The 15,394-nt window shown below is 51.4% G+C and overlaps 1 protein-coding gene across 1 annotated transcript in view; it reads right to left on the bottom strand.

Annotated features, from left to right (window-relative positions):
• The window catches only part of LOC104500338 (CUGBP Elav-like family member 5), a gene marked incomplete at its 3' end in the record, with an annotated part of 21,015 nt that extends 7,957 nt beyond the window's left edge, over positions 1 to 13,058 (bottom strand). The window contains exons 1-3 of the mRNA XM_010143970.1: positions 13,049 to 13,058; positions 12,791 to 12,873; positions 908 to 956 (exon numbers count right to left, since the gene is read on the bottom strand). Coding sequence (XP_010142272.1) covers positions 908 to 956 — 49 coding nt within the window. The remainder of the gene's footprint in view (positions 1 to 907; positions 957 to 12,790; positions 12,874 to 13,048) is intronic.
• Between the last annotated feature and the right edge of the window lie 2,336 nt (positions 13,059 to 15,394).

Genomic DNA, 15,394 nt, shown 5'->3' with positions numbered 1-15,394 from the left:
GAGGCAGCACCAACAGCACAAGGCATGGAGAGGCAGATGCAGGAATGGAGAGAAGAGGAAAATAAATTTATTGGTAAGACAAGGGAAAGCAGCAAAACAAGTTGATGAATTTGAAAAGGCCTGGAGTTGCAAACCTTCTCCACCTGGAGGAGGCCTACGAGCTGCTGAGAGATCCCCATTAAATTCACCGATTCTCCTGTTCCCAGTCTCCCAGTTCCGAACTACTCAGTGTATGCTGCTCTAACCAAGCCGGTCCCCTGCAGGCTGGCAGCACCTCCACCTCAGGCCAAAACTCGGGATCCTTTCAGACACTATTTCCCCATCGCATGCTATTTTCTGCAGCAACACTCGGGCCCTGACGGTGTGATGGGGGCTGCTGCAGGACTGAGAGTGGAGGGGCTGAGACAGTACAACAGTGATGAAGGAGGCAGAGAAGCAAGCTGCAGGCAGAAGAATCAGCTGCGGAATAGGTTAAAAAGCCAGTGCTGCTGCAGAGATCTAGTTTTTATTGAGCTGATCAGGCACAAGAATTAAGAAACCTCTTCCCAACTGCTTACACCCTCCAGGACCACCCCCAGTGCCACACGCCGAAATGCACGCCTGCTTCAGCATGCTGCTGGGGCAGACACCATCCGGCTAACAGTACCCTCAAAGGGCTGGGAGAGGGAGTGGAGTGGGCAGCCACGTTATTACCCTTAGGACTTGAGGTGCTCTCAGCTGCCTGCTGCACCAAGCTGAAGGCTCTCCACAAAAGCCTATCCCTAGGCTCTCCTCCTGCCCCTCCCTGCCACACACAAACACCCCTTCATACAGACTGCAGGGAGAGGAAGGTCAGGACCCCGTCTCTTTGTTTGGTCCCCCCCACAAGCACAAAGATGCTAAAGAAACAAGGAGAGATGACAACTACCTCCACGGCTCTCGCTGTCTGCGGGTTTCACTTGAATCGGGCGCGCCATCTGCAATGAAAGAGAAATGCAGAGGGTTAGAGCTTGGCCCATCCGCCTGGCACACGATGCTGGTGGCAGTGGCACTAGGGTGACCCTTTCTGCCTGCTGTGCAGAGTAGGAAAGTGGCAGAAAGGGACCAAGACATCCTGATGGCAACCAGAATCCCTGGAGAAGGGACCACATGGATTTCAGACTTCTTAAAAGGAAACCTGGCACTTTTCCCTGCTCAGCCGTTTGCCTGCAGGAAACGGTTCTCCTGGAAATGCCCTCCATGCATAAACCTCCACCGCCTCAGACACAAAAGTGGCAAAGAAAGTTCTCCAAGGAAGCAGCTTATCACCACGAATCTGGAGCCTGAACAGTGGTCAAGGTGGCCTAAGGTGAGACTATGCCTGGAAGCTCATCCTATGCCTGCCCTGACTCAGCACAAGCACGGTCACCTCACTTGAGCCACTCGTTCCCTGCAGGAGGGAGGACAGACTGCCTCTGAACTTAGCTGGGAGCAGCACAGCAAGCAGGCACGTTATGTTTCCCCTCCCCAGCCCTCACGTAGTCACAGCTCTGTGCACCAGAGTGGCTCTGAAGACGGGCAGAGCTGCTCTCCAGCAACATCTCCTGCTCACAACTGGAACGCTCAGGTTGAAAGTGATGAAACTATCACTTCATTGTGGAGAAGAGCTGTTTAGCGCTCTCACACCAGTTAGTGTCACCAGCAATAATCCAACAACAAGCCTGAGGGATAGCTCAGGAGATACAGGGACTTTCCAGGTCAGACAGAAAAACACTTCTACCCGGCAGGAGCTGCATTAAGTAACCCACAGCTTTAACTGCCTGATTTCCAAAGCGGGGCAAGTCTGCTAGAAGGTGTGTGTGTCCTCTGCTGCCCAGAAAGGCAGTTCACAAGCTGTAGCCTCCTTCTCAGGCTAGCAGGATCCAGCTGAGCTAGAATGTCCTCCAAAGAATGGTGGAGAAGGCAGATTTTCACATTCACAACACATCTCACTCCCTGTCTCTCGGCATCATTCACAAAGGCTGACAATGATGTGAATCGGTGAGATTCACAATAAAGAAAAAAAAAAATCAGAGTATTGCAGGAAAGACCTGCACAAAAGTTGCAGGTCCAGGCACAGTCTGTCCCCTCTCTTAGGAATCACCCTCAGGAAAAACAGCAACAACAACAAAACAGAAAATGAAATCAAGCTATAAAAGTCGCCAACTGAAATGTGTTTAAAAGCCAGCATGCAAAATGTGACTGCTGTCAGTCTCCAAGAAGCAGCTGAGCCAGACTGGCCAAAGACCAGAGGTAGAGCCCACATTCACAACAGCTGGAGGAAACCCATGAAATAACTTGGCAGTTCTCAGGACAGAAGGGGCTGCTGTGGCACATGGCACATCCCTGCTGGAGTCTGACCGCAGGGCACGGAAGAGCACTGGTGGCAGTTGGGGGCTGTGAGATGGCTTCCACTGACCGGTGGATCTCAGGTGGGATGAACAGAAGCTGGGACCAGCCCCAAGCAATACCATCCTTGGCTCGAGGAGCGATACGGGGCTGCTTGGCAGTGCCAGGGACTCCTGCCATGCTGCACCTCAGCAGACAGCAGTGCCAGCTCCATCTCCCAGGACTTGCTGCATCATTTGGGTCAGAGGGAAAGGCTGAGTGTCCCTTTCCCACTCTCTATCAGCCACGTGGATTTGCAGAGCTCCTAAGATCCTGTTCTGCTGCCATGTGGCCCCAGCATGTGCAGCACTGGCACTGGCCAGGGTCTGGGCTGTTGCTGCCCTCAGGAGCTGCCAAGCACCAGGCATCTCTTTCAGCCCATGAGCTGAGTGGGACACGGGGCAGGGGTTCAGGAGGATGCAGTCAGACATTGCACCAGAAAGCCTCAGATATCCTAGCTGAGAAGCAGTGGTTCCTATCGCTGCTCACAGCCCCTGGCAATATGCCTGCGCGAGCCAAGCCGGGGGTGGCTCAGCAGTGGGCTGGGTGGGAGAGGGCGGGCAGCCCAGATGTGCGCTCTGAAGAGAGGGCTTGGTGCAGAGCCAAGAGGGGCAGCTGGCCACCTCACTTCCCACTGCTCCCACAGCACTGAGAAATAGCTTTGTTTCTACCCAGGATGCTAAAGCAGGATTAAACTAAACAGATGGGGAGGGAGCTGGAGGGACAGACTCAGATCTCAGCTTCTACCAGGAGCAGATCCATATGGGGGAAGGGATGTTGTGGAGGCCAAGAGCATCACACCCCCACGTGAGCACAGATCCACCCAGGGATGCTGGAGCTGAGAACTGGGGGTAAGCAGTCAGAAAGGATGAGGGGAGGTGAGAGAGGGGGTTAAGTACCAGAGGACATCTCCCTGTCCCCTCCCCCCAACTGGGCTGTCACTCCAGCTCCCAGCACCTAGGGTAAAGGAGGTGTTGTCATGGAAACGGTTATTCACCACATGGAACCTGACATTTGTAGTTGCCATGGAAACCAGCTCTTGGGGGCATTCCCTCTGCTTTGCAGAGAAAAGACATTTTGATATGATCTCTGGGGAGGGGCCCCCTCTACCCATCTGTCCACCCCTTTCCTTCCCCCCCATCCCACACGGCCCAGGGTGCGCTGCGGGGCCTGCCCCTGGCACGGTGAGCCATGGCTGGCCCTCCTGAACCTGCCCGCCACAGGGTCGCACACCCACAGCAGGGCCATGGTACGATGCCTGCGAGACAGCGCTGGCAGTAGAGGTGCCAGCACCCAGGCACAAGTCTGGAAGCAGCGTCTGGCTGTGGCAACAAGAGGAAGCGGGGCTGCCTAGGGTGAGATCAAGACACGGCTGCTCTGCACCCCACAGCTGTGGCCAGATCTTCTCTTTTGCCTGCTGGAGACAGCTCCTTGGCAGGGCACAGGAAGACTCACCCTTCTGCCAATGTCAGACCGAGCTGGCAAGTCAAGGGCTACCCATTTCCAGAGACCCTGCCAGCTTCAGTGACTTCAAGAGTCACCCACCGAACCAGTCTCTGGGCTGCTCTTCATCTGCTTTGGGTAAAGAGGAGAAAACAAGACAGAAGATGTTTGTCCAGATGGTAAGGCTCGGAGAAGAGCAGGATTCTCTGTCCGCTGCTTCCTGAAATAGGAGGTCTCTCAGCTGAAGCAGAGGCAGGTATGGTTCTCCTTGCAGAGAACTGGACACCAGAGGCTTTCACAAAGAGAACACCTCTTGTGTCATTCGAAGTCTCACGTTGCCTTCAAAGACACAAAAAATACCAAAGGCCTCTCAAGCAGAGGTGTGAGCATGCAAATGCAAAGGAAGGCCACAGCTGCTTTAACTCAACAACACGGGTCACAAGAGATGTCCCTGTGGGGTCCTAAACTCTGTACACAGCTCTCGGACAAGAGCTGTGTCCCCTGCAGGAGCTCAATGCACAGAAGGAACGGTCAAGCTTTACCCCTTCCACCTGAGGACGGGCGAGTAACAGGACAGCAGAGAGGACGTGCTTCTGGCTTCCAGTCATCACCTCGGGCTGCACAGTGATCAGAGAAGACACCCGTCCCTAAGAAAGCCGTATTTGTACATGCCCAGGTAGGCCCAGAATCCAGAGTCAGGATGTGCCTGCCTTAAGTTCCAAGTGCCCAGCAGATGCACATGCACAGACACGCGTGCCTTTACCACGCAAAAATACACACGTGGCACGGAGAACTCGAGCAACGACTGATGAGCTTGTGCCTATCTCACTAGCTAAGCTTTATTTTCCTCATTAAATTATTCAGCTGAGCGTTATTATTCTTCCTTTCTGCAGAATATCAAATTGACATTTAGCACATGTTGTCAGGCCACCACGGGCCAAATGTCCCACACCCCAAGTCTCTCACAGTCCACGTTGCTTTCTACCCGCTGTTAACGACAGGCTGAGGGCTATCAGCTCCATGACCCACTGGACTCAAGACACCCGGAGCGACATGCAGCAATGGGCACCAGATGGGCAGCCCATGGGAGGGGACAAAGCTCCCACCGCCCTTCCCACGTCAGCTTCTCCCTCACATTTGCCCTCCTGGCGGGATGCACACCTTCCCTTTCCAAACACAGCCGTGCTCACCCTCCACAGCCCCCCGCTCTCGCAGACAATGCTTTTCTGTCTGCACCGCTCTCCTCCTCGCAAGCACACCCTCTTGGTGAGCTTGCTTTGGGGTTACTGGTGGGAAGCAACTGAGCAGCCTGAGGGGCGCATGAAGCTCTACTGACCACTGGAGCGTTACATACCACAAAGCACAGCAGACACCTTTCCTGCGCAGCCCTCAGGGAGCGCTGAGGAGATTCCCGGTGGTAAGAGAGTCACTGCAGCCTAGAGGTTTCTAGGAAGAGGCAGGAATCAGAGGCCTTGCGGGCAAGTGTCCAGGTTTCATCCCACACCATCCCCAGCATCTCGTCAGCATAGAGAAACAGGGAACTGCGCTCAGTTTGTGCTTCCTCCCTGCTTTTAAGGAAATGCTCCCCCACCCTTGTAGCACTCTCGGGATCAAGGATCTAAGGAAAATTCCCAGCCCTGCTCAAGTGAGATGAAACTTTGCTTTTGGTATCACCGAGGCCAAAATGCACCACTTCGCTCACCACATCCCAAAAAGCCCTTCTGGAGGTGAACCAGCTCCCCACGTTTATACCAATGCCCAGCTCGAGCTGTCATCTCAGCAATCTGGTAACCACGTTCTCCAACGAGGAGCAGTGACCTCTAGCTCTCACTTCCTCAGCTTTCAAACTGCAAAAGCTGAATAGAGGAAGAAAGCCCCCTGGGATGGCAGGGCAAGCCTCTCTATTAATTAGGAGTAAATGATGTAAAAATAGCCCCTCAGGTGCAATGCAGGGGAACCTCATTGTGTTAAGAGGGTCAGAAGCAGCGAGTGTGAAACACACAAAGCAGGCTCGCTCCTCTGGGATATCAGGAACCAAAAGGCATCCAAGGCCATTGGCAGAATTAGGTCCTGGGTTCTCAGGCTTTGCAAACTGTGGCCTAGTCCTCTTCTGGCCAGTTAAAAATGCTCTGCCTGAATGATCACAACCACTTCCAGCTGTACAGAGCACAGAAATCTAAAGGCTGATTTGCTTACTTGGATTCTGTTTCTGGTCAGAATGCAAGCAGTGACGGATTGGTGACAGTCTCAGTGCTCAAGTCTCCTGCTTGCATCTTTCAACTGACATCTCAGCATTCCTTCAATCCTACCCAGAAGAACCATCCTCTCCTGAGAAAGGAGAGCTGTCTCACACAGAAATATGAGCAACATTAGTACCAAGCACCATTCCAGCACAGCTCTCAGGCTGCTTACAAATCCACCCTATCCAATCCCATTATCAAGGGGACAAGGATAATTATGAGTACTACATTCCAGGTGGAGGAATCAAGGCATGTGACGATGAAGGTCATGCAGGAAGGCTGTGGCAGAAGCGGGATGCAAAGTCCAAACTGCACAGCTCCTGCCTGCACAGCTAAGGCCATCTCTTTGCATAAGCAAGGAAGATCATTAGAGGACTTCACCCAGCTGCTTCATATCACCATGACGATGACTCAAACTTCGACTCATCTCACAAGTTTCTCTGGGAGGTATTCTCCCTACCCCAGCACAGAAGGCAAATCAGACAGAGCAGGGGAGTTACGCCCCATTCCCATCGAAGCAGAGTGCGTGCAGGAATCAGCAAGCAGGCATCCGAGCAGCACGCAGCCACAACGCACGGACTGGCTGCTTTGCCTCTTGGATTCTCTACCTTATCATAGTCAGTCATCCTTGTCCCCACTGTAGCTAGTGCTGCTCTGGGAGGAAGGCAAGCAACTTACTGCTGCGCCTCAGAAAGCCTTTGTGTCTCCTGGTGTCCCTAGAGAAGCGATGGCACCATTACCGTGCCTTAACATCAGACAACGGGCAGCGAGGACAGCCAGCGGCTGTCATTGCAGCCCCAATCACCCCCAAGAACCTGGTCCAGTGAATATGCTCAGGTGCTTCTCCATGCACAAGCGGGAGCCTCCAAGGACCTCAGCCAACTGGAAAAGGGCACAGCAAGGGGCACAGGAGGCCCAAGCTGACAGCCAGGTCTGCAGAGAGCTTGCATGGGCCTCTCAGGGATGTGCTGGACGTTTAACACGCTGCGGTTAGCCTGCGCCTGACAGCGGGGGGTACTGGCAGCTCCTCAATGCAGCCATGCCCCCACCTCTTCTGCCCCATGGCAGGTTAATTACAGCGGCTGGGGAAAGACATCTCTGCTAATTTGCAGCTGCAGACAGGGCCAAGCAAACGGCAGCAAAGACCCTCTGCCCCGGCTGCTGCAGACAGGCTGAGTGCACCAGTTCCCATGGCAACTGCTACCGGTTGGAGCAGAGCAAAAGCTCCTGCAATAAGGACATACCAATGGGAAAATCCACTGAAAATGGGCCCGAGTCCTGTGCCACCCTAAGAACGACCCAAGCTGTCTCTTCTCTGGACTGAACACAAAAGTTATGGCTGACACTAGACAGACTTTTTCACTGTGGTGGTACTCTCAGGCTGGAAGAGAGGCCCCAAGTGCTTGCAGGATCTCCCTGGACATATTCAAAACTCAGGTGGAGAAGGTCCTCAGTGATCTGATGTAGTCAGCCCTGCTTTGAGTGGGGTTTGACTAGAGACCTCAGAGGTCTCTTCCAGCATAAGCTGTTCTGTGATTCAATATCCACATTCACAAACACCTGGATGCAGCACACATATCAAACGACCCTGGGGAGGGGAGGAGGCAGAGTCATGGTCAGAAGCGTGGGTGCCTTTGCAAAGATGCTGGTCTGCATGGGCTGGTGCATGTGTGTGTGTTCACGAGCACGGGTGAACTCACCAGGAAACACACCAGCTCTGAGAGATACAAGTCTAAGCTCTGTGCTACAAGGAGATGCAAGTGTGTGGTTGCACAAAGAGCAGCAATTTTTAGGCAGAAAGGGAAGCCCCTTGTGCACAGGACAGAGCCTGCACACGTGTGTTTGGTCAGCACGTGGGAACGGGTGCTGAGCTTTGATTTCATTATCCTTCCAATCCGTAGGCAGCAGGAGCAAATGTTTGCCTTGGCAACTTGCTCTCCTCCTGCCTCCTCCGGGTACGTACCTCATATACAAGGCTGCTGCCTTGCCTCACTGCTAGTTCTCAGCCCCTTGAGCCAAACCCCCACCAGCATAAGCATTTGCAATTCTCTCTGCAGTGAACAGACACTTCTGTTCACTGGGCTGCTTTAGCCCAGTACCTCCACGTCCTGGTGCTGTCATTTCAACAAGGCAGTCCTGACACGATCTTTGTATTGCTACCTTCCACTGATAACGTTGCATGGCTCTCATCAATTTGCTGATAACAAACCTGTAGGATGCACACAGGAAAAACTTCTCAATCCTGTCCTGCCCAGAGGTTCACACTGCAAAGGCCACCTCAAAGACCGACAACTGGAGTCCAGCTCCAGCCCCCATCCAAACATTCAGGCCCTCTACACCGTCCTCACCACGTCTCCCAGCTTTGCCAGCTGCAACACCCTGTACTGGTCACATGAAGAAACTTCCAGAAACACTCATCCAAGTGATCTTCACACCAGCACTTGTACAAAAGAGAGGGGAGGGGAGAATGAGATGCTTTGACCTCTCTACCAAAACCCCTCCAGTCACCTGTGTTCCCTTCTATCATCATGGGCTGTGGATCCTGACAGGTCCACGGTGAGCCCTTGCTCCTGACAGCACAGGAGACAGCCCGCCCACAGGGATGCCCTCTGCTCAAGCCCTGCTGGGTCTCTGCATTAATCCTTGTGCCCAACCATTTGAGTTAGTGCTGCAGCATCTCAACCCCTGGTGCATTCCCAGAGTCTCTCTCTGCTCTAATGCTGCTGCTCTCTGTAATTTTCCACTCCTGCATCCCGGTGTTCCCAAGCTGTCACAGCATCCATGAGTTCTCCCCCCGATGTAGCCACATTTCAGTATCCCCATCTCTGCTCTTAAACTGCCCATATTCCCAGCTTGGATCAATACCAATTTCTGCCACTTACCTGCCTACCTTTCAGCAAGCCCTTCTTTGTTCTGCATAGAAATAAAAGTGTAACTATACCTTGCCAGAAGAATTACTTTTTTAAGCCTCCCCCCACCACTTCCTCCCTCTATTCTTCTTCCCCTTCTTCTTCACGAGCAATTTTGTGTAATTTGCAACTGTCTGGCTGCAAATGAAAAGAGACACAAAGCATTTCTGTGAAATATTGAAAAGCTGGCTGCTTTTCCCTCAAATTTCACTTAGTGAAAGGCTTTAACTTGGTGTGTGATCGCTGCATGTCATTAATAACCTCTCCAATTCCTTTCAGAACTCAGCAAAGTGAAGGCACAATCATGAATCAAAGGCATGGGTTACTGGGACATAATATCGTTTCACCAAGCTAGAGAGGCGTCTGCCAGGGAGTGGGGAGAGGCGAAGCGCCGCACTGCTAGGCTGGCTGGCAGCTGAAGAGGACACTGGAATTTAGGAAGAAGCACAAGAGCTTGATTCCCTCTCTCCTCTTCAGATTGAAAGATTTTGCCCCTTTTGGTTTCCACACATTGGGTCTTTCCACAAGCCCTGTGGATTCAGGCCACAAAGGGAGCTGGTTTCTGCTTTGTTCCTCGGGCAGATGTGTCTCCAGCTCAGCTCAGCTTTGGAGCCTGTCAAACTACTTTCTCGGGACTGAGTCAGACTGTATTGTGCAGTTCCTCCACCTGTCCTTAGGGAGCGAAACTAAGGGAACGTGAAACAGGATCTTTGCACATGCAGGACGCAGAAAGTACTGTGAAGAGCAGGGAGCAGGAGCATGTCAGGCTGGCTCAGAGGTGGCACTGGGCAGAGAACCGGCCACGATGCTGAGGCTGTCTATGTGCTGCACAACATGAGTCGCTGTCAGCAAGGTGCGATGAGCTTTGTGCTTCTCGTGCGTACCGACCAGGGCGATGGGCAAACCCATCTTGCTGCGTGCCAGCCCTTTGGCCGTGCCCAGGTTCACAGCTCACTGTCCACACCTGAGGGCCTACACCCCACAGCGTGTGGAAACAGGCTCCCTGCTCGCACAGCCATGAGGCAAGGCACTCTTCCTGCTTACCCCACCTGACAGCAGGGGCATAGATACTTAGCACCTTTTTAAGCAACTTGGTAAGCCTGGGTGATCAGACACTTCTGCTAATTCACCAAGGATGCACTTCACCTCTCTGTTCTAGGAAGCTCCATCTTTCCTTGCCCAAAGGAAGATTCACACCTTTGTTACTCCAGACTACTCTGAGAGCAGTGCACCAGCTTGGCAGGTGACACAGGTGTTTTAGATAACACAATATACAGTGGACAGACTTCTTGCTCCTCACCTGGAGAAACAACCTTACAAAAGGGAGAAAAAGCCAGGAATCCATCTACTGGAATAAGACACTAAGTCTTACTGTCAAAAAATAAGTTTCTTTGAGTTTAAATTCTATTTACCTACCACACATCCAACAGACCTCAGTTTAAAAATAAACAAGAATTTTGATCTCCCAAAAGGAGAACTTGCCAGAAACACCACAAAAGCAAATAGAGACCAAGGTGATTCCTATTGACTTATGTGGGAAACCTACAGTGTAAATAAATACAAATCCTCAGGAAAGCTACACCGCAGGTACTTTACCTACCACACATCCAACAGACCTCAGTTTAAAAATAAACAAGAATTTTGATCTCCCAAAAGGAGAACTTGCCAGAAACACCACAAAAGCAAATAGAGACCAAGGTGATTCCTATTGACTTATGTGGGAAACCTACAGTGTAGGCCCTGCAGGAACAACGTGGCAGCATTCTCAGATGGGCTGACAGCACTAGCATCAGACCTGGAGGGCCTGAGCAATACTTCTGTGGGCACAGGCTTACCCAGTGACAGACTGAGAAAAGTCGCCCAGCCCATGTCCACGCCAAGACCAACTCGATGCACATCAGGATGGAGGTCTGTTCCGTTCTGGGGGTAACCATCTCTAAATGACCACTAAAATGACCAAAGAGAGAGAATCCTGCCTTCTTGGTCATGGAGGGACTTTCCAAATGAGAAACCACATGTGATGAAGTGGTGTATTGCCAGCCTGAAAACAGACAGCTCCAAATGAAGCACAGCTCATCTTTGTCTTAATCCTGAAGCTTAATTACACCACAGTGCTCATTGGCTATATCCACGCAGACATGTTCAAAAGCACTCAGCTAGCACAGCCTTCTTACTGTTCCCAAGCAGCTTCTTACAACCCCCTTAACATAAAAAGCCTTTAGATCATCACATCACAGATAAATTGCTGCTTTAAATACTACTCCACGCAGCACCCTATAACTACTGAGAAGACAAACAGTAGAGAACACAGCGAGACGCACGACAAATTCTCGATGGAGAACTGCAGTAAAACCGAGATAGTCTTGACTCCATGGAGCCTCACAGCACAGGAGCTTTCCAGAGTTCCTCTACAGGCACTAGGTAGAGACATGTCTGTCTTCTCCACTGTGTTAGAGCATCGCACCATGACTCATCACAGCCGCTCCTCCATCCTTTGACTTGGTATTACAGACTGCCCGTTCTGCCCTGGACCAATACACGCAGCAGCTTTCACTGCTGAAGGCTGACCTCTTCCCCTCACACAAAATTAACTCAAACAGTACCTGAGCACCTGGTTATCTGCACTCTTCCTCCTTGCTGCCCTGAGGTAACCTGAAGCAGTAAAGATCCTATTACATCTATTTTCCAGCCCTCAAATGCCAACACAGGCCCACGCAAAAAGGGAACACAGGTAAACAAATATGTAAAAGGATGTGTGCACGTGGAAGTCCTGAGGGCAGCTGGGAGAGGTGAGGGAAGCTGTATGGACCTGTATGTGTTAAAGAGGAAATGGTATGGTTAAGAATACCTAACCCCTCTCCAGAGACCCCCGGTTTTACATTAATTATTCTGTTGCCTTCAGCACTCAGGGCCTCCTGTGAGCTTCTGTCTATAAGTACCCAACTCCTCCGCCTACTCACCTCCAAATGAATCCTTACAACGCGCTTGATCAACCCCCTCAGCACAGCAAGGGAACTGCCCAGTCAAAGCTCTCAAATCAGACCAAAATGGGAATGGCAACAACTCAAACCTCCCTGCAGCTCACCTGCAGGGAGGCAGAGGACTGTTCCACAGTGCCTGGCCTCCTGTGATCCCTACTGCACTCTGCTCCCAGCACCAGCTGTGGAGCGAGCAGGACCCAGGAACAGACCACAGCTAGCTCAGCAGCCTTGGTCTCACCTATATAACCCATTTCTCTTCCAAACAATGGGAGCTGGCAAGCATATTTTTGTCTTCTGAGAAGCTGAACCAACTCAGCCACTGCGCTAGAAGTTATTTCGGGTCCTGCACAGAGCCACCCAGCAAACTCTCCAGGCACCCTGAAGGGCAATGGCAAACTAGAAGCAGATACACCCAGAGGCTCTGCACACTTGGAAGAAAAAGGTCTGATACCTTGTCTCCTGTCAGCTTTCCGGCCCGCCCACTGTGCAGGTTGGTCCCACACACTTCAAAGCAAAGCCCACAGCTCTCTAGCAACAGGGACAGATAGCTGAGGCTGTCACATCACACCATAGACACCAAAGAGCAGCACAGAAATAGGCTTGGCTGGAATGACATGGGGCAGCCTTGGTAAGGTGGAGAAAAGAGCCGCAGCTCTGTGAAGAGCAGTGCTGCCCTTTGGCTGCCACGTTTCTGTTCTAACCCCCAAACACACTTCTCTTTCACAAGCAGGAAAATTAATCTAAGCTACTTCTCACCCTCACTCCCTCCCCTGGCAATCCCCCATTCACCTGTCCATGGCACGAACTCCAGGCACGGTTCACTGAGACTTACCCCTGGCAAAGTCTTCTGTTCGTGCAGTGCTGTCTGGGCTTTGATGGCAGAGTCTCTGGCACAGTACGTGAGGAACGCACAACCTGCAGTGGATACAGCAAGCGTCACGTTAGGCATGCAATTGCAGATGCACAGACACAACGTTCCTCTCTGGTAACGGCAGGTGACCGAAGTACAAGAACTACAGATGCTGCACTGTTCCACCGGGCCTCCTTCCCAACGGTTCTGCTGAGGTACAGAGGGAGTGCCTAGGACAGCCCTTGTGAAGCCCTGACTTTCTGTGGCACGCGTACACCCATATGATCATATACAGCATGACAACGGAAATCCAGAGAACTGCAAAGCATCACGCACTCTGCAATGGCCAACTTAAGAATCAAGGTGAAAAGCACAAGGAAAAGGACAGGTCCTGAGAGTCTTAGTCAGGATCTGATGCAACATCTTAGCCTAACACAGGAGCTAAGGGTGAGGAATTGTAGCCCCTGAAGGAAGAAAAGGAATCATCTTTGGGTGCTCTGATGCTAAGAATAATCAAATGAAACTAAGCAAAGGAAAACTTTGGCTGGTTATCAAGAAGAGATAGCAGAGAGAGATTTATTAGACTGTGGAATCATCTCCCCAGGGAAATGCCTGGAGCTCCATCACTTGAGTTGTTTCAGATGATGATGGGCAAAGCACTGGAGAGTAAGACTCAAATGCTAGAATGCATCTGACTCCCTCACTCACCCCTCTCCTCTTCGCAGTGACATTTTACATCCTAGACAAAGGCAGGACCTGTCTCTTCAGCTTGCTGCTGAGTGTCTACGTCCATGTTGTTGTACTGGGGCTGCAAATGCATTGTATGGGCCCAAATAGAAAGGCCTGTTCTTTTGACCCACCTTCTTGTGTCTGTCTTGGGGTACTCCAAAGCAGCTTCAACTCTGCATGGATCCAAAGCTGGGTGCAGGACAGGGGCAGTCTGGGATCTCTCCCTTCCACCCCAGAGAGACTTCATGGCACAGAACTCTCTTAGGCAAAACAGAAACCAGCTGCTCAGGACAACAAGATTATGCTCTTCTAAGATCCCAACTCCAGTAAGTTGCTGCAGCTAAGCAAATGACGTCTGTCTTTGCAGCTCTTACTGGGGGGCAGTGGGGGAAACCCTCCACAAACAGGACACAAGCATTAGATATCGCTAACAGGTAATTAAAGCTCCTTATTGGCCAGGCTTTGACTCGAGTATGCTGCATCGTGGCCAGACGTGGGATCACCAGAGAAGTTAACAATGCAGTGAGGCCAGGAAGCATGCAGGGAACCTTCATTTCTCCTGGCAGAGGCAGCTAGCTCTACTGGGGGGGGGTGGGGGGAAGCAAGTTCTCCTTTGCTTTTGCTCTCCCCTCGCAGACTGCTGTGATGTCAAACATCAGGAAAAGCCTCAAAAGCATTCGTATAAACAGAGAGCTCGCACCCTGTTTCTAACAGATTTGGAGACCTGGTCATCAATACCCCAAATCCAGATGCTTGCCTGGTTCTACCTGCTGCTCCAGGTCTGCTGTTTTGCAAAACACACAAGATCCATTCTAATACAACCAGAGTCAGGTTTAGCACACAAAGGTCTGAAGTCAGGATTTGGGAATAAGCAGTTTATTCCACCAGGAGCTTTAATGGTACTATGTCCAGTGTAGAATGTGCAATGAAGACACCATCCTTGCATCAGGAGAGTCAGCCATAAACCTTAGAAAACTAAGGAAAGGAGAGGAATAAGTCTACGTGAAGCCACCTGCTGAATTAAGCACTCAAATCCAGTTCCTGAGCCCCGATTCCAGTGCTCAGGAACATCAGAACTGAGGGATGTACACTGGCAGGCTCAAACCTCAGCCCATGGGATGACAAGCACAAAATGAGGATTGGACAAAGGTGCACCATTCAGTAGGGATAGAGAGACTCCTCACACAGAGTTATTTTGCAAGCTATTGTCTTCATGCCAGATCAGGGGTTTGTAAAGCCCAGCAACACCTACATGCACCAGCATCAATCCAAAAAAGTGCCATGAATCCCATCTCTAGAGCCCTCTGGCCCTTCTCTTTCCTACACAAAGGCAGCCTAAAATACTGTCCATCGTTAAGGTACATGAGTATCTGTACAAAGAGGTAGCAGCCTCAGGAGAGAGAAGCATCCTGCAGCTATGGAGCCTGAAGATGCCTCACTCAAACCTCCTGCTTCACTCCCAGGGCCATCCTTGCTGCTGCTCTGCTTTTCAAGGATGTGGACATTTGCTCAGCAGGAGCTAACTTGTACTCCCTCCCTTCACTCAAGCATGGAACAGCACTTGGGCAGCCTCTAACAACAGGCTGTGTCCAGGCTGGGCTGGGAGAAGCGAGCCTACGGGCACCAGACAGCCCTGCTCTCTGTTCCCTCCCTGAGATCTCCATGTCTCTAAGCTTTTATGATATTCAGCTCATTCATTTAATCTCATTCTGCTTCTCAAATGGTGGGAATCTGGAAAGGAGGGAGCTAAAGAGGTCAGCTATGTCCTTCGGAAAACATGATGACTGTCCTGCAGAGCCAGATGTTTTGGAAGTAGAATGCAGAAGTCAACTCTGTTCTCTTTGCAAAGTCCCAGTC

The sequence above is a fragment of the Buceros rhinoceros genome, unplaced genomic scaffold (genome assembly GCF_000710305.1).
Source record: "Buceros rhinoceros silvestris isolate BGI_N320 unplaced genomic scaffold, ASM71030v1 scaffold3219, whole genome shotgun sequence".
In the NCBI taxonomy this organism is placed as follows: Eukaryota; Metazoa; Chordata; class Aves; order Bucerotiformes; family Bucerotidae; genus Buceros; species Buceros rhinoceros.
This window is presented reverse-complemented; position numbering and strand designations above follow the sequence as displayed.